The following is a 17,730-nucleotide window of genomic DNA, read 5'->3' as shown; positions in this document are numbered from 1 at the left end:
GTATAATAATATAATATATAGGATGATTCAACAAGCATGTTCAACCCCATTATTCCTTTAATAATGAATTTATTTAAATTATGATTTTTGGAATTTTTAAAAATACTCAAAGACCATACTTTCAAATTCTTGATTTTTTTTTGCTGCTTAAAGTGTCCTGTGGTGGTACAAATTTCTGTTTTTCAAATGAGAACCCTCTCTTTTACTGTAAATTAATTAGTATAGATAGTCTTTTTGAAAATTTTGATGTGCCACATTCAAAATTCGAATGAGTAGTTTCTTAGTTATTAAAATGTTTGTATTAAGGATAATAGTCCTTAAAACTAGTTTTACATAAATAAAAAAAATAGATGTAAAATTGGATCTAATGTTAATTATTCTTGGGAAATGTTTACAAATTATTATCATCGATAGATTAATAAAAATGACTACTATTTTCAAATCATCATGGCCCCCTATCTTAGCTATCTTGTAGGCTCATCACTACTGGCCTTTTATTCTTAGAACACAAAGTTAGATAGCTCCAAAACAGCTGGTACGAATTTCGACTTTGATGTGTAAAAAATTTCGAAAAAATTATCTACTGTATAATTTATAGTTGAATAGGGTTGTTTTCATTTGTAAAGCAGATATTTGTATCTCCACAGAACACCTCTTAAGTAGAGCAAAACATTTTAAGAATTTGAAAACATGGTCTTAAAGTATATTTAAAAATTAAAAAAATCAGACTTCGAATAACTGCATCATTGAAGAAAAAAGGGGGTGAATTGTTGGTAAATCACTCTGTGTGTGCTTATTAAGACTATAAATCGACTTTAACAAAAATAAACTTAATACGAAATATTTACAGCACACATACCTATATCATATAGGCTATATGTATTGAATTATTATATTCTACTATGGTGTATGCCTTATTTTAAGGTCCGCGGGGGCGTACACCTCAATTCCATTGTATGCAAATTATTTTTGATTAAAAACAATAAAAGCCCGTCTACGGTTAAAAAAAATTTCAAAACTTTGCGCGCGCACAAACATTATCAAGTAGATTATAATATCATTATAGTAACAGCTGCGATAGGTAGTACACATAGGGGCACCCCGCGAATGCGTTAGCCCGGTATAGTATTGATTTCCTCCGTACGCCATCCTAACCGACAACCGTTTACACAAGTGGCGGCGTATGACGACGATATCATTGTCGCTGTTAGGTCGTAAGCAAGCGGTTCACGCTCCCGAAATTCTATTCGATTTTTTTTTTTCATCTCTCAATGTCCACAGAGGTCTCTTCGGACTGAGGAAATAACTGTAAAAACGTACGTATTCAGTATTCCATTAAACGTAAAAACAAACGAGAACATAATCGTCCGTTCCGCCGTTCGCCAGGTATGAAATTCTACGATTAAAACAAATATGCGTATATTTCGCTGCTAACGAATATAGTAATAATAGTAATAATCATATTGTTATTGTTTTTATTACTATTGTCACACGTTTTCTGTATCGCGTCGCGAACCGTCGTCGTGGCCACTACAGTGAATCCTTTTTTTAATCTATAGTTCGCAGAGCTCGTATCCACGCACACTATCATTATACGCATATTGTGTGTGTCAATAAACCACTATAAGTTGCGTTAATAGTTTTTTCTACGTCTAGTGTGAACACTCCCTCTCAAATATTGTTGCTTCTTGGAACGCTCGATCTTCATGAGTCTCTCGGAATCTGGATGGTGAGTAATTATATTACAATTACATACTTTTTATTGTTTGTGTATCTTCAATCTTTTTATCGACTTATCATAGATGGTAGATCTGTAATCATTGTGTTGAGTGACAGTGATTTTGAATCGTCTTTTGATGGAGACATATGTTGTTACTTTAAAACCCGAGTGGCTCAAAGTACATTACAGTTAGAAACACACCTTATGAGCTCTGTAGCTATCGTATTCAATGTGCTTTAAATGTTATTCATTATTATTATCCATTTTTTTTAATTTACAACTTTAAAAACACACCTTCGTCTGCATTTTTTTGGCCTATTGAACATTTTAGATTCAAAATCGAAAATAATGAAGTTTCCCATTCCCAGTTAAAATCTGAAATTTATAAAACTAAGCATTTAAGAGTATAATTTATATGTAATAGAAAATACAAAAATATGCAATACAAATATAATGTTCTATTAAGTTACTAATAATTTATAAACTCTCATTAAGTACAAAAAGCATCTTATCGTTTTAAAATATAGATTGAATAAAGTTAATTTTTATGCAAGCTACATAAATGTGGATAATACTTTCTTTTAGATAAATCCTTGGTATTTTTATAACTATTTTACATATTTAACATTAAAGGAAAATTCACTAATTTTGTGAAATTTAAATTAGGATTTAGGAGTACGATATGACGTGGCATCTCCTTTACACTACTTTAATTTAAATATACCTACCATACAATAAGCATTTATCCTCTATTTAGTTAAAATATTCAATAAATAATAATAATATTATTGAAATATGAATTATACTTAAAATATGTAAAATTAAAATCGGAAAAATCGCTCTCTTGTACACTTGTAAGGTGTTAGGTCTACCTCATCATTGAGTAGGTCATTGATAGTGTAATGGATGTGTTACATTTTAATTCAATAATGATAAATCATTGTATACGATAAGTGATAACGAATCTAGTCTATACAACTTAATATATTTTACTATGTCTATTTTATATTTCTATCATAGTGATTTATTTTATTATTAAAATAATACATTACTTAAGGAGCCTTCAAAAAATTATGAAAATTTCATTGAGTAATATAATTAACATACAAATTTCAATTCCTCTTGAATATTTTTAATTACAACAAAATAATTAAAATAATTATTTTTTTGTTCATTGCAATTTAAACTTCAGACACTCATACAAAATATTTGTGCAATTACGTTGAACTTTTTTTTATAATTCTTATAAACAAAACTAGTATAGACCCTTATTTATGAGTATTGAAAATAAGCATAAATAATCAACTAAAAAATAATTTTCCTTGCATAGAAACTATTAGTATAAACCTTTGGTGAAAAATCACAGTTTCAACTACCTATCTATGGTTAAAACGAAATCGATTTTGCCACAAATTTTGGGTGAATATTCAGTTTTCAAATTCACATCACCTAATTTCTCCAGCAATATATTTGTAAAAACTACGCTACTCGATATTTTTCCTCTACCAAGAAAATCTATAAATCAAAAATATGTTTTTGTTAATAAGTACCATAGCAACGAAAACCTTACGAAAAATCGGTCAGAAACTTTCAATCGCGTATCCCGCCCAAAAACATATTTATCATGTTAAAAAACACATTATATTGAAACCATAATGCTTAAATGTTATATTAAAAATTCCAAATGGTTTCTTCTTAGTCAACTTAATCCATAACATTGATGAGCTAGGGCAATACCAAACTATCTGTATTATCATATTATATTTGTTGGCAATACATTTCTAGTTCCATTTTAAAGAAAATAAATTTTATAATAATATTTATAATTATATGTATTAATATTTTTAATATATTTTATTTTATATATACAATTATAATTCTGTTATTAAAATTTTAACGTGAGAATTTAAATAACTATTTCTAATACGACATGTGCAATTGTTTTGTTCAGGAATACGTATGATGCTCCAGGATTGAACCGTTGGCAAAATAATGCTAATGGCTCAACTGTAGCTAAAATGCAACACAAGTACTGGGTAACTAAACAGCAAGTATGTAAAAAATTGGGGAAAAAGGACGACGAATTCATAGTAGCTTCGGATGCTGAACTCGATGCTAAATTGGAACTATTTAAGTCTATTCGTGGTAGTTGTCAACATTTGCAAAGAATTGTCAATAAGTACGACGAAAAAGTTTATAGTGAGTATTATTTTATGATATGCCCACCGATTGTTTATTAATTATTTAAAGTGCTTAAGTTCACAAAAGATGTCCAATACTGTAGCTATCGAACAGTTGAAAAATTGCCTATATAACGTGTACAATATTTTACATTTGTATCTTGATAGGTAACAATATATTTTACATTTTTACCATAGGTAACTATAATAATAATAAAAGACACACACAATTATTCACTATTTTTACTGGAATCTATAAAATAATGAAGTAATGTGAAGTAAGTTTCTTATACTTGTGAATGAAATGAAATTATTTATTTTTAAAGACTTAGCATATGAAGAAAATCAAATGGGCTTGTTTTTAAAAAGATCTGGAAATAAAGATCAAACTAAAGCTGGTGAAATGATGCAAATTTTGGGAAGTTGTATGGCACAGTCAGGACAAGAGAGAATTGGTTTACGTACACCATTAGCCAGGTTACACCAGGTATACTAATTAGTAATTATCTTAAAAACTATAAAATAAGTACCACAAGAAAAAACATCCCACAATTAAAACTCAACGTAAATAAAAAATATGATTTCATAATGAACAGTAACTGTCGTCAACTGTTGATTATTATTTATCACCGTCTAAAATTAGTATCAAACAAGGAAAGAATATTTTATAAATTTTAATTTACCAAAAAATTAAAATGCCACGTGAATTATACATTTTTTCTTATTTCATATTATTTTAAAAGTTGAAAATTAAAACAATTATTTTATTTATCTACACCCACTATAATAGCATTATGGTATTTATGAAATAAATAACAAGATAACTAAACAGTAATCAACATTTTTGAATTTTATATTAGTCTGATATTTTTAACAGTCATGAATCTATGACCCTATATTATTTATATGTTAATTAACCATATGAAAGAAAATTAAAAGCTGTATTTAACTATATTATGGTTAAATGTGTAAAACAAGTTTATATTTTATTCTAAATTTCTAAGTTTGAAATACCAATTTACCATTAAGTCACGTGTTCTGCTATTAAAAGTGGGGTGTATTGTGTATAATATATATTATGCGGATGGCAGATTAACAATTTACAGAGCAGTGAGCTGTTATAGTCGTTGCCATCCTTTCTGCATCGATGATTAAATATTACAAGCGCATCAAATATTATAATTTATTATTATTTATGATTTGATATTAATGTGTTATTAGGAAATAGAAACGTTTTGTTTAAGAGCTGTGGAGGATACGCAGGGCGATGTAAAACGTATGGAAAATGCCCGTACAGACTACAGGGCTGCCCTGAATTGGATGAAAGACGTTTCTCAAGAACTGGATCCGGACACCAATTCACAGTTAGACAAATTCAAAAACGTGCAGACCAAAGTAAAAAAGTCCAAACAACAGTTCGATCACCACAAATTGATTTGCTTGCAAAAAGTCGATCTGCTCGCCGCTGCGCGTTGCAATATGTTTTCACACGTCCTTATTTTCTATCAACAAAGTTTGCAGAGATTTGCCGAATCCGTCGCAGCGTCGTTTGAACACGCAACTAAAGATTTCAAACGTAAGTACGCGAGGGATTGTATCTTGCAGAACATTTTATTTGTATGTTTACATTTATTCGTATTTACCATTATTACAATAAATGTCGGGGTACATAGTATTCAATTACATTTATATTTCTTCTTATCTATGAAATCAAACATAAATAACCCTATGCCCTGTTGTAATCTCCAAGGCCTATAGGTAAACAATATTATGAAGTGATAAGTGTTAGTCCTTCAGTATAAAATTAATTAAAATTTTGTTATACTATCATAAAACTATTATTAAATTCGCACCTCAATACTTAATAATGTACGGAAAGTGAAAGATTTGCGAAACATGTCTACCTACTATTTCTACTATTTCAACCCCCTTTTTATTCTTATTTTCAACATGAATAATATCAAATTACATTTACTGTGCTTTCTTAATATAATGCCTACCTATACGGCTACACTATACTTCGTAATAGACATAATTTACAGCATAATTTTTTTTAACCATAGAGTACCAACATTACGATTTCAAAATGATTAAAGAGTTACGAACGAACTCGGTACAATCCACGTCCAAGGCAGACGACAACAGCAATGATTCAAGGTATACATTTTTTTCGTACAATTTAATCGTAATATTGTTGTTTTGTGAATCATGTCTAAACCTGATATTATATGTAACCAATAACGCTAAACTGTTATTTTAAATGTTCGAATAGCTCGTATACAGAATTGGGCATTGAAGCGACTTGTGACCAGATCGAAGAAACAAACGAATCTTCTTTGCTTTCATTGCTCGACGGCAGCGATACTTTTGGAAATTTCTTATCAAAACCTTACGAAAGTAATCAAGAAGAAAAGGATTCGGAACTTAAACGATACGGGACAGGAGATGAATTTTTACCTTCCCAATTATTGTCGGATTTGCTATCCGGGTCAACTGCACCTGCTAATACTACTACTAAAGTGAGTTGATAATTTTCATTTAACAAAAGTTAACTCAATATTATAGTTCAGTCCCTTAAACTAGGTACCTACGTTAAGTATAAAGTTGTATAGTGTGAATTGTTTATACATCATAAGTGCTTAGACTCAAATAAGTATCACCATTAACCAAACATGGTAATAGCCGAACATTTGGTTAATTTTTTTTTGTGAGAGGACTAGCATTATCCAAAATAAATTGGCCACTCGACCGCACCCCGATTACTTTTTATGTGGTTCACGGACCGTGAATGTATGTGCAATTCGTTTTGGGGAAGCTCCTTCCGATGTTTGTTTATTCACAAAGTATAATATAATATGCTATGTTGATTCTATTGTTGTAGTATAATAAATGTCACTATGCGTCTGCAAAAAGATAAAAATGGATCATTTTATAAATTAGTTATTTTTAAAGTTTCAAACCATTAAAGCTATTGAGAAAATTAAATTACGACTGTTTTGATTGATTAGATCATTACATGTTTTTAAAAAAAATGATGTCAAAAATATATAACCGATTTTTTTTGAAAATTCTTATTGAAGAGCTAAAATACGTTTTAAACAATAATTATCCGGTTTTTAAGAATATCGGCCAATTTTGGGTGAAGTAATTTCAGCTCAGTATTGTTTTTTTGTATAATGAAAAAGTACTTATAGATTATATAACACCATGATATAAAATGCAATCACACCCATTCACTTAACTTTTTTACAAACATTTTATTATAATATTATTTGTATATCCTTACAGAAATCGGACAGTTCATCAAATTGGGCAGACATCTTTGCTGAACTTGATCCACTGAACGATCCTAGATTGTCTTCAAAACTAGATCCATTAGATCTACTTTGAAATACTTTCATTTTTAAAAATATTACTTACTGTTTTTCTATTTATGTAACTATTTTATATATTAAACAAAAAAAAGTGAATCATATATTATGTATATTATGTCATATGGGTCAGTCAATAATGTGAATGCTTATAAGTTTGCATGAAACACATTTTTATACTGGCTTTAATATAAATTGTTTTAGTAAAAAAACATATTTTAATACTTATACATTTATGAATACCTATTACCTACTCATAAAAGCAGAGACATTTTTGCTGTTGAAACAGACTTTTTATTAAAACTGCATATTAACTATACTATAACCATAATACTATAATATTGTAAAAAATCCTTTTTATTTACCTTCGGCAAAAGTTAGATACTTGATACACCAGGTCCAGGTGCTGCACAGTTATTATTAAAATATTATACGATCGAGATATTACGGCACACGGTTTTAGAATACTTATTAAAATGTATTCAAAAGTCACCAAATATCTCATCAGTCATCTAACAATTGTAAATTAAATAATATATTCTTGAATCATTTTTATCCTAAATTGTTTTATTACAGCTATTATATTAAAATGAAGTTTTAGTATTTTATACAATTAACACGGGTATGTGATATAATATTATAAATTTTATATTATTATATATTTAAAAAAATTGTTGTATTTGAAAGTCTAAATCGCGGTAGAGATCAGAAAATCTCGACAAAATTAGGCCTCGTGTTACACTTAAATAATAGGTATACTTTACCTATACAGTTTCATATCCAAAGATTTTAAAGATTATACAAATCATTGAAAGTTGGATAGGTACACTTATTAAATTATAAAATAAAGTTTACTTTGTAAATAACGAATGAAGTGCTGTCATTTACTCATCTGGATGACTCAGCCACTCTGATGAATACTGTTATCCAAAATATTCCTCGTGGATTATGCTAATAAACATTTAACATTCCATAAATCTACACATTTATAGATTTTACTAATTTATGAACTTTAAAAAAAAAGATAAATCAATCTATTTTACTGGACACACTTATAGAAAGAGCCTTCTATTCTGTTTGAAAACTCAGCAATATCAGGTGTGTTGACTTTCTTAACATTTTATAAATTATTTTATATTATTAGTTATCCATTAATAAATATACATAAGTATTCCACATTTTAATTATTAAGTTTCTAGATAAATTATTTAAAATTTACTGCATGGTTTAAATTCTACACAGTTATTAAAAACTTGGTACGTACCTATATTTTTACAGCTATCTACTCTGAATCGTATAATTAAAAATATTTTATATGAAAAATTACTATGATATAGGAGTATAGGACGTATATGGTATGTAATATAGCAGGGGTGGCTAACTTGTGGCTCGCTTTTTATTAACAGAAACCAAAATTTACTTATTATTATTATGAATTTTATTTTTCGCATCCATTTCTAGGTTAATTTTAATACTTAATTTTATATGTTTATTGGCAGTTAGGTATCGCTATTACATAGATCAAATTATAAAAATTATAAAATGTACCTATTATAAAGATTTTGACTCTTGATATCATTGTACTTATCCATGAGGCTAGCGAACATATTCATGTTGGCCACCCTTGTAATTGAGTACCATATTATGTGACTATATTTTAAATAGTATTATGTATTAATGAATAGGTACATAATATTATAGTGTTTTTAATGCAGACAATTTTGCAGTACGGCGGAGGTTTTGATGTTATGGAAAAAAAAACATTTTAATTCCTATAAATATACCGTGCTATTATATTATTTACATTGACCCAACAAAAAGAAAATTGGTTGTTTCCATAACAACATTTCATAAACACTGTCAGAAGTATAAAATAGTGTAATTGATCAACGCATGCGATTATAATACTCATAGAACGTCGACTATTGTACTTTTACCATTTCATTTATGTTCGTATGTTAACTGAATGCTGAACACTTAAAAATTGAGAGTTCGTTTGATTGTTGACTAATGACAGAGAAAACAAAGTACAACGAAGACACGGTGGCAGTGTGGAAACTACCACTAGCAGACGGTATTCATGAAATAGAATTTGAACACGGGACAGCAACTGGTAAAAGAGTCGTTAGATTAGATGGAAAAGTAAGGCAATTTTAATATAATTATAATGTTTTGCTACGGCTCACGACCAGAATTTTATAAACAAAATCTCACCGACAATACGATTAGAGATAATAATACACTTATTTGTACCTATTTTGATACAGTCGATCAAATAAAACATAATTTGTTACGTGTGTAGTTCTGGAGTTGACGTAACTTTTGTAGAGGCGCCTAAATTATAATGGAGACTGTAGTAAATACTACTTGGTGTCCTGTAGGTAAAAGGTAACCAATTATAGGTATCGTCTGGGTTTTAAAAATTGTGTAGGAATTTCAAAGAGTTCATTGATTATGTGTCTCGCACACTAAAAAAATACCTCAGTGATATTTTACCCACCCTCAAAGAGGTAAAATGTTTCTATTGGTTATTAATTAGTAATCACCCCTATATAGTAAAGTTTTGTTAAAAATATTTTACCCTTGTAAAATTGTAATAGTAAATATTTACCTCCCGGTAAATATCTATTAGATTCAATAAATTATTACATTTACTGTATTAAAATAAGTTTGAATTGTTTATAAACGTGTTCAAGTATGAAATCCATACTTCTATATCTATAATCAATATCAATATATTCTCAAAGCTGGATTTTAACAAGTATAGAAAGGTTGGTAAAGTGGGTACTACTTAGCTGTACATTAGGTGTCGCGTAAGTCACTGTATCATATGGTGTAATGAATGTGTTAAATTTGAACTCAATGATAAAAAACCATTGTATACACATTGTAAACGATCTGGCTGAAGACAGTCTGTCAGCCTAAGCTTAGATATATTACAAAGTAAATTGTATGATATTATTACTATTAAAGTGATTAATTTTTTTTATTAGTAATACGGTTATATAGGTAGAATTAATGTTTGCTGAAACATTGCATTTATAAATGTCATTGCGTGACGCCATGTTGACGTGTGTATAAAATATAATAATAGGTAAAGTTAAAAAGTTTCAAGCACCCACGAATAATATTTTTAAATTACAATAAAATAACTAAAATTATTGTTCTTCGTTGAAATATGTATTTTCATCCAATTTTGAACATCTATAAAAAATGGTGTATAGATACATGTTATTGATATATTTTTAATTACAGTGTGAAATAATTATCAGAAATCTAGTTTAAATTTTCAAAATCCATCGAAATCACAGAAAAAAAGAAAAATTATTTCGAATTAGAAATTCATCAAAAATGTCTATTTATATCCAAGCTTTACAAATTCAACACATACTCCCCTCAAGTTTACCTTCATTTAATTAAAAAAAATTACTAGAAAGTCAAATTAATTTTGTACTAGCATTTGGAGTTGGACATTGTTTCTATTGTGAATGTACATTCACCCATAAATTAACAAATTCTCATACAACGATTTTATTATTTTGTTGTTAATCAAAAACTATAAATCATAGATACTTCAAATTTTTATCAAATGTTTATTTTATCATTTTCTATACATGATAATATTTTCAAAATATTTCGACACATTTTAAGTTGTTTATAAATATGTTCAATTTTCAATTGTTTTAGTTTTTTTATTCTATAAATGTCAATAAAATTTAATTCGTTGGGTCAAAAAGCTTGAATATGTAATACAAGGTTATTCGTAAGTAGTAATAATAGAAATTGAGAAATAATATAAGCACAATTTTTTTTTTATAAGTATTCAAAGTACAAATTTTGAAATAATTTATTGAAATCTGGAAAACGTTAAATTAGTTTGTCTATTTTATAGTTAAAAATGTATAAAATATTCAATTTTCATAGCTAAGGTGTGAAAATGTATAACAAGGTCCCAGAAGTTATCTATTCTGAAACCAAAAACTCTAAAAATGCTCAGCTTATGAATTGTGAAAAGTGGCTTATCCTACACACTCTTTTGTATAATGTTTACCAAGTTTAAATATCAACAATATCGGTTCAGTAGTTGAGGGATCCATGAGTCAATAAGTCACGAATAGACAGCCATTCAGATATATCTATGCAGCCGTTATTATGGCTGCAATATATAAGCTTTAGATGTATCGTGCAGTTTTTTTTTTCAAATCTATTTGACTGATCAGTGATGTGTTTGTAGTCAGCGCGCGCCGATAAAGCAAAGTATAGTACAAGTATCGATTTTTTCCCGACTTGATTTACTAATATTGTGTTTAATACTGTAAACTTATTTTAACAAAATATTATTTGTGTAAGACTTTTTGAAATCGGTTCAGTAGTTCTAGAGATTACCCTCAATATACAAACAAATGATTTTACCTCTCTATAATAATAATAAAGATACATTTTTTTTGGTTGCCATTGGTTGCATATTACATTATTATTATAATCTCTAGAAATAGGGCACACACATGTTTGCATTAATGTATTTATAAAAAAAAAAAACAAATCTTTGGTATGGGCCACACCGGGTGGCACAGTTGTACACCATACAAAAGATAATAATTACCTATAATAATAATAATAAATAACAGCTAAAAATGTTATACATATATATAATACGATGTACATTTTTGATAACAATAGATAGTCAGACGAAAAGATTGGATGTTTCGATTAGTCGGAGATGAAGTTTTCGATATAGACAAGATACAATGCACTATCAAAGTAGAACCAGATGGGTTGTTTATGTACACATACGATTTATTGGTTGACGGAAAGAGCTTGGAAGATTTTTGTGAATACATCTCAAAAAATCGGTCTACTTGGTTAATTATTGCGGACAATGGTGTTGAACACCGAATTATTCTTGGTAATATTAATATTAATTTTTTAATCTCCCAAAAACAAAAACAAATACATGAAAAAATGATACATGACTGACCTGAGTTTTTTGCAAAACCTAAATGATGCTCATTATATTTTGTTGATATATAAATGTTTTTTTTTTATTACTTAATTTATATTTCCACAATCTGTTACATAAATTTTGAACAATAAGTGAAATTGATGAATTAGATAACTATGACGTGAAGGACGGATTAAAGATACCTTTCAGTGAAGGCACTTTTACAGTTAAAGATGTAAAAAAAAAAGTGTTAAACAATGTTAGTAAATATTATAAGGAAAGATAAATAGAAATATATATAAATAAATTTATAAATGTAGATATAATATCTTGATAAATAAATGTTTTCTTTAATTTTTAGGCACAACATAGGTTTTGCAAAAAACTCAGGTTAGTCATCGTGCCTAAAAATTTAAATACAACATGTATATATCAACAAAATATAACGAGTATGTTGACCAAAATATGTGGGTATATAAAATATAAATATATAATAAGAAAAAGATAACGACCGGCATGTTATAACCGAACATATGTTCTATAACTCGATGTATTTTATTCGTTATAGCCGTTAGGTCGTTATAATTATAATTTATAACCACACTCGTTGGCCGTTGTAAGCATATATTTTAGCATACAATCATGTGGGCTCTTACCGGAACCTAGCATTTTGCTTGTTGCAAGCAGTATCTCGTTCTAATAGTTATAGTGATTTCTACCGCACAGTATATACTGTTGCAAAATCAATAACATTCACAATCTACAAAATATATTGTATTTAATTCAAAAAGTAAAAAATAAAATAATTATTTGGTTGTATATAGTATTTAGTTACAATATCTTCTTTATTTTGGTGTTAAACATCATAACATTTTACTTATCAGTAGAGCGCGGATTTTTAGGTTCTTAAAAGCTTAAAATATGATGCTAATATGCTCTAAAAAAACCCTAAAATATTCTCTAAATATGCTTTACACTTTTAAAAATGCTAATAATATGATTTTTTTTTCAAAATAATTCAATAAAATCAATATATAACTTTATAGTTATACAGTATACACTATTATTCCTTTGGGTAACAGGTAAATTATTTAAATAAAAAAATTTAAAACAATTCATACATAGGTATATAAATATATAATGATATATATATATATAAAAAAAACAAAATATTTTTTGTTGCTATTTTTTGTTGCAAGTAATCTTCTTTTCCAAAACTTGACAATAAACTATATCGCCATCTGTCGTAAATACTGTATCGTTTGTTTTATTATACGGCTCTATCCACTGTTTATGTAAATGTTTCATTTTTGGCATTTTAATAAAATAAAAATTAATATTAGGTACAACTAATTAAAATAAATCGTAAGATGTTAAACAATTTAAAAGTAAAAAAAAGTTCCTATCACGTTATCAGTTATCAAATACGATATTCTATGGGTACAATCACGGACTGAGAGGAACAGAATGACCAAAGTTACCAATTTGATTACAAACAAGATGATAACTGAATAATTTTTTATATTTATTATTCTTATATCAAATTATTTATTTTTTCCTAGAAAATATTGTTGCTAGAAAAAATCACAAATCGAGAAATTAATAATTTACATGATGTTTTAGAAACAATAATAGAATATATTCTAAAATATGAAAAATAGGCCAAATATTCTCTAATGTCCAAAATATGCTTTAATATGCAAAATAAATTTTTTCCTACGCACTCTTTAATGGATAAATCGTCCACATTTCTCATCCTCGTAGAGCTGCATAAAGCCAATAAAAATATGTAAAAACCTAAATATCCGCGCTCTACTTATCAGATAAACTTTAAATACAATCAATCACATTACACAGTAAATATTGTTTTCCATACTCATGTGTTATGTACTGGTGATTTTCAGATAAAGCCACTATGGATATTATTGTAAATGGAACTCAAGTTACAGACGCAATGGTAAAGTAGATATTTTTAATTTATATTAAAACGTATAAGTCATTAATAATCAAAAATTTAAAACTATTAAAAAAACTAAATTTAAAACTATTTTTTTTTTTAGTCTGAATTCATTGAAAACGGTACAGAAACACATTTTGCTGTCGGTGAAATGTTAGTAACAATACGTACTGAACACAGTTGTGATAAAAAAATTGGTGTCGTGCACAGTCTTTTCGTTAATGGTGCTATAGTTTCAGAACTATAATATTTTATGAATTATTTTTTGAACTAATTAGATATTATTATATTATTGTATAAGTGTTATATAAATAAGTTACCTAGCAAGAAAAATATAAAAATTGTTATTTTAATTTAGTTACACAGATTATTATAATATTTTATGAACATATTGCTTTATGTGCAAATAAAAAAATAATTAAAAAAATAAAAATAATTTAAAGTTCACATTATTGGTAAATAATTAAAGTAAATAAATTAATAGCTAATTAATCAGTATTCATAACAACACAAACTCCTCGTAAAATCCAAAAGCTCTTGTGCACTAATGTATTTAAATTGGCTTGAAATACACAATTATCATTCATAAAATTTCCTCGTTTCGAAGTCACGTATACTGGTATGGTAATTGAACTCTTGGGTAATTTTAGCAGGCGAGTTTCAATAGGATTAATAGCTAAAATTGGCAAATTTTCAAGTGTATTATGAAATGTACATTCTGTCAAGCATTGTTTATCCATATCCCAACGTGCGCCTTCTAAATATAATCCGGTGATGTAACATCCCTTAAAAAAAAACATATTTATTATAATTTTGGTAGCTACAGATATTCAACTACTACCGGACTAGATTTACCTTTACAATACTACTTCTACTCTACTACCTATCCATGAATCATATTAAATAATATACGGTTTGATATTGACCGTGGTGTATTTTGACGTTGGTACAAATCAACCAATTTAACTTTAAATTTAACTTAATTAGGTGTTTGATTTTCAAAAATTATATAAAATATATTTTTGTTCAATAAATGATGTTACACGGGGGTGGGTAAGTATCGTGAAAACTATCCACCTACATGTGGCGAAAAAAAGTATCCTGGTATGTGGACAATCTATTGAAGGCCATGGCGGAGTTTATTACTCCACTGGATAGTAGATGGACCACTATTATTATAAACACTATGCCTGGTGATGGGAAATTCAACCTTACAGGAACAATTTCAAATTATTATGCTCTAGGTTAAGGATGAGCCGGTATAATACTCGTAACTTGAAGTAACTGAAAACATCAACAGAAGTCGACGTAGCTCAATTCAATCATTGTCCAGTACCATGAACATATATAGGTAGGTACGCAGCATTCCGAACAAGATTAATTTTCCTACACTGTTAGAGCGGCACTACCAAACACACTGGTATAATAGCGACCACATTGGAAAGGAAAAACTCCACGTGGGTTTGTTTCGATTTGTTGATCTGCTTGGACATCTATTTACCGAGATGGTGACATGGCTGTTTGTGAACTTACATTTACTCTTCCTCTACTCACCAGCCTATATAAGTTAAATTAAGTTAGCGTTAACCTATTTACTTATTATTTTATTATATCTACCTAATAACTAAATAATGTTTAGCTTCACTGATGTATTCATATCATTGATTAACCTCTTTATTGTCCTTCTAACTCATATCATCTCAATTCTCTTAAGTAATACAAATTAGTAATGCAAGTAACTTTTTTTCTACTAAGTCTCTTTTTGACAATCATAAATAAGAAATCATGTAAATGTACTAAAAATCTGTTTTTGAAATATATAACTTATCAACTAATTCCCGACCAAGTGTCACTGATTGAGCGATGGTCTTATTTAACATATTATTCATATCAAACTACTCTTGTACCTATTGTATATGCACCTAGGTATACTTGTTGTTCTGTATGTGTTAACTTAACATGGTATACTTACGGCGTCTGGTTCTCGTTGAACTTCACTTTCACAAGTCCATTGAGTTACAGATGTATAAAACATACTGTGTTCAATTGACCAACCATATTTTCTACATGCCAATTGTATCAAAGATGTAAGATACGACTTCGGCGAGTGTAACCCTGATAGCCACATGACTAAAGGTTCTCTGATTTGGCTCTAGTAAACCATATATAAAAATGTGTATTAGTTTAAAAATAGTGCTTTAGTACTGTTTATTCATTGTGATTTAAGCATTAAACCTGACATGGAACGTTTATATTTTACCCAATTCGAATATTGAAGTGTACGTTTCGTAAGGTGTTCCATATAACTCGGCAATGATTTAACTGTCTGTGGTGATAGTTTGCTCCAGCAACCCGGGACGCGACCGGCGTATAAACACGTTGAAACTTCTTCTAACATAGAATTCATTTCCACTTTCCCCAGAAAAACCTATGTAGAAATAAATTATAATATATAATATTTCTCTATAACATATTATTAATAAATACAAATATATACTAGATTTTACCTTTGAGAGTTGTGATAGTGTGTTTCTTATTACGCTTAATAACGCATTCATTTTCTCGAGTTCGTTAAGTAAAACTATAATATTAGGTGCAGAACATTTATCTCCGTAAAACATTTTCACCTTATTTACATTATAAAGTTCAGGCAATGATTTTAAAATGTCTTCAGTAGTATTTTGTACAACTTTATCCCAATCAGTATTTTTATCATCAACTGCGTCAACATTTGGATACAACTTAATCATATCCGCCCATAAAAGTTCAACCAAATTATTGTGGTATCCAAACAAAACATTTGGATTTAATCCACAAACTATTGGGTTAATAGACATTGGCAATTCATTAACTGCTCCTATTATGATAGACAAATAAATTATATTTTATTGATTATTAACTGTAAATTACAATAAATTATTAATAAGTTTATAACATTTTTTCTAGATGACTAAATGTATAAAGTCTTCGTAAGACATAACATTGATTATGGGTTAGTGTAGTATAGAGACCAACTAAATAAATAACAACAAAAAGCTAAATAAGGTATAATATTTTGCTAACCGTATTATCAGTAGGGGCCTTTAAAAGTAGTCTCGTTTCGAGAATTCTAAGCATAGTTTGAAAGCTTGCGAAGTTGCAACTCTTTCATTACTAAGAAGAAAATTGTTTAAAACCAAATACATAATAGAAATACAAAATCAAGAAAACAAGTTTTTGATTTTTATTCATAAAAAATTAGTTTATACAATTTCGATAATTTCGTCTCCTTTATGATTAAATAAAGATTAAAAATCCGGGGGACGGAGTGGCCGAGTGGATAACGCGTCGGTCGCAACGCGCACCGTCGCCGGTTCGAATCTCGGTCACGGGTGGCACTTCTCTCCGGGCAGTCACGGTGTCTGGAGGGAGAGGCCGCCATCCCCCAACCGGGTATGGCAGAAACCTACGGGTGCCCACTAGAAATTCTGCCAAACAAACACACACGTGTTCCATAACCCTACAGTAACCCAACAGTCCCAAAAACCCTACAGTACCACAACCTACAGCTAATGGCCTCA

At 28.7% G+C, this 17,730-nt stretch overlaps 3 protein-coding genes across 5 annotated transcripts in view; 2 read left to right on the top strand and 1 right to left on the bottom strand.

Annotated features, from left to right (window-relative positions):
* Positions 1 to 1,154: 1,154 nt before the first annotated feature.
* LOC111028010 (islet cell autoantigen 1-like protein) lies at positions 1,155 to 7,487 on the top strand. Of its 3 annotated transcripts, none has more exons than XM_022306536.1 (8): positions 1,155 to 1,316; positions 1,657 to 1,729; positions 3,672 to 3,919; positions 4,227 to 4,387; positions 5,122 to 5,476; positions 5,964 to 6,057; positions 6,173 to 6,419; positions 7,189 to 7,487. In XM_022306536.1, the coding sequence occupies exons 2-8, from the start codon at positions 1,707 to 1,709 to the stop codon at positions 7,288 to 7,290; spliced, it is 1,230 nt and encodes a 409-aa protein (XP_022162228.1). In that variant the 5' UTR covers positions 1,155 to 1,316; positions 1,657 to 1,706; the 3' UTR covers positions 7,291 to 7,487. The 3 variants fall into 3 exon arrangements, with proteins under 3 accessions (XP_022162228.1, XP_022162227.1, XP_022162226.1); XM_022306535.1 differs by having other exon boundaries at positions 1,156 to 1,386; XM_022306534.1 differs by having other exon boundaries at positions 1,156 to 1,386; positions 1,560 to 1,729.
* A 989-nt stretch (positions 7,488 to 8,476) lies between these two features.
* On the top strand, positions 8,477 to 14,503 carry LOC111028012 (fas apoptotic inhibitory molecule 1). The gene is made up of 4 exons (XM_022306537.1): positions 8,477 to 9,413; positions 11,952 to 12,177; positions 14,118 to 14,170; positions 14,274 to 14,503. The coding sequence occupies exons 1-4, from the start codon at positions 9,282 to 9,284 to the stop codon at positions 14,415 to 14,417; spliced, it is 555 nt and encodes a 184-aa protein (XP_022162229.1). The 5' UTR covers positions 8,477 to 9,281; the 3' UTR covers positions 14,418 to 14,503.
* A 91-nt stretch (positions 14,504 to 14,594) lies between these two features.
* LOC111028024 (dynein heavy chain 10, axonemal-like) overlaps positions 14,595 to 17,730 on the bottom strand; it is a 9,462-nt gene continuing 6,326 nt past the window's right edge. Inside the window, exons 10-13 of the mRNA XM_022306554.1 lie at positions 16,678 to 17,027; positions 16,431 to 16,598; positions 16,143 to 16,322; positions 14,595 to 14,955 (exon numbers count right to left, since the gene is read on the bottom strand). Of these exons, the coding sequence (XP_022162246.1) occupies positions 14,659 to 14,955; positions 16,143 to 16,322; positions 16,431 to 16,598; positions 16,678 to 17,027 (995 nt within the window). The 3' untranslated portion in view covers positions 14,595 to 14,658. The remainder of the gene's footprint in view (positions 14,956 to 16,142; positions 16,323 to 16,430; positions 16,599 to 16,677; positions 17,028 to 17,730) is intronic.

Source organism: Myzus persicae, unplaced genomic scaffold, assembly GCF_001856785.1.
Source record: "Myzus persicae strain clone G006 unplaced genomic scaffold, MPER_G0061.0, whole genome shotgun sequence".
Classification (NCBI taxonomy): Eukaryota; Metazoa; Arthropoda; class Insecta; order Hemiptera; family Aphididae; genus Myzus; species Myzus persicae.
The sequence above is the reverse complement of the archived record's forward strand: the minus strand, read 5'-3'. Positions and strand labels throughout refer to the sequence as shown.

What these genes read in the sequence shown, in the direction of transcription:
- LOC111028010 (XM_022306536.1), top strand. Translation starts at nt 1,707, where the DNA reads ATGAGTCTCTCGGAATCTGGATG. An exon ending in GTACGACGAAAAAGTTTATA is followed by an intron (nt 3,920 to 4,226) that starts GTGAGTATTATT and finishes TTATTTTTAAAG; the next exon opens with ACTTAGCATATGAAGAAAAT. An exon ending in CTGCTAATACTACTACTAAA is followed by an intron (nt 6,420 to 7,188) that starts GTGAGTTGATAA and finishes ATATCCTTACAG; the next exon opens with AAATCGGACAGTTCATCAAA.
- LOC111028012 (XM_022306537.1), top strand. Translation starts at nt 9,282, where the DNA reads ATGACAGAGAAAACAAAGTACAACGAAGACACGGTGGCAGTGTGGAAA. An exon ending in TCGTTAGATTAGATGGAAAA is followed by an intron (nt 9,414 to 11,951) that starts GTAAGGCAATTT and finishes TGATAACAATAG; the next exon opens with ATAGTCAGACGAAAAGATTG. An exon ending in TGAACACCGAATTATTCTTG is followed by an intron (nt 12,178 to 14,117) that starts GTAATATTAATA and finishes GGTGATTTTCAG; the next exon opens with ATAAAGCCACTATGGATATT.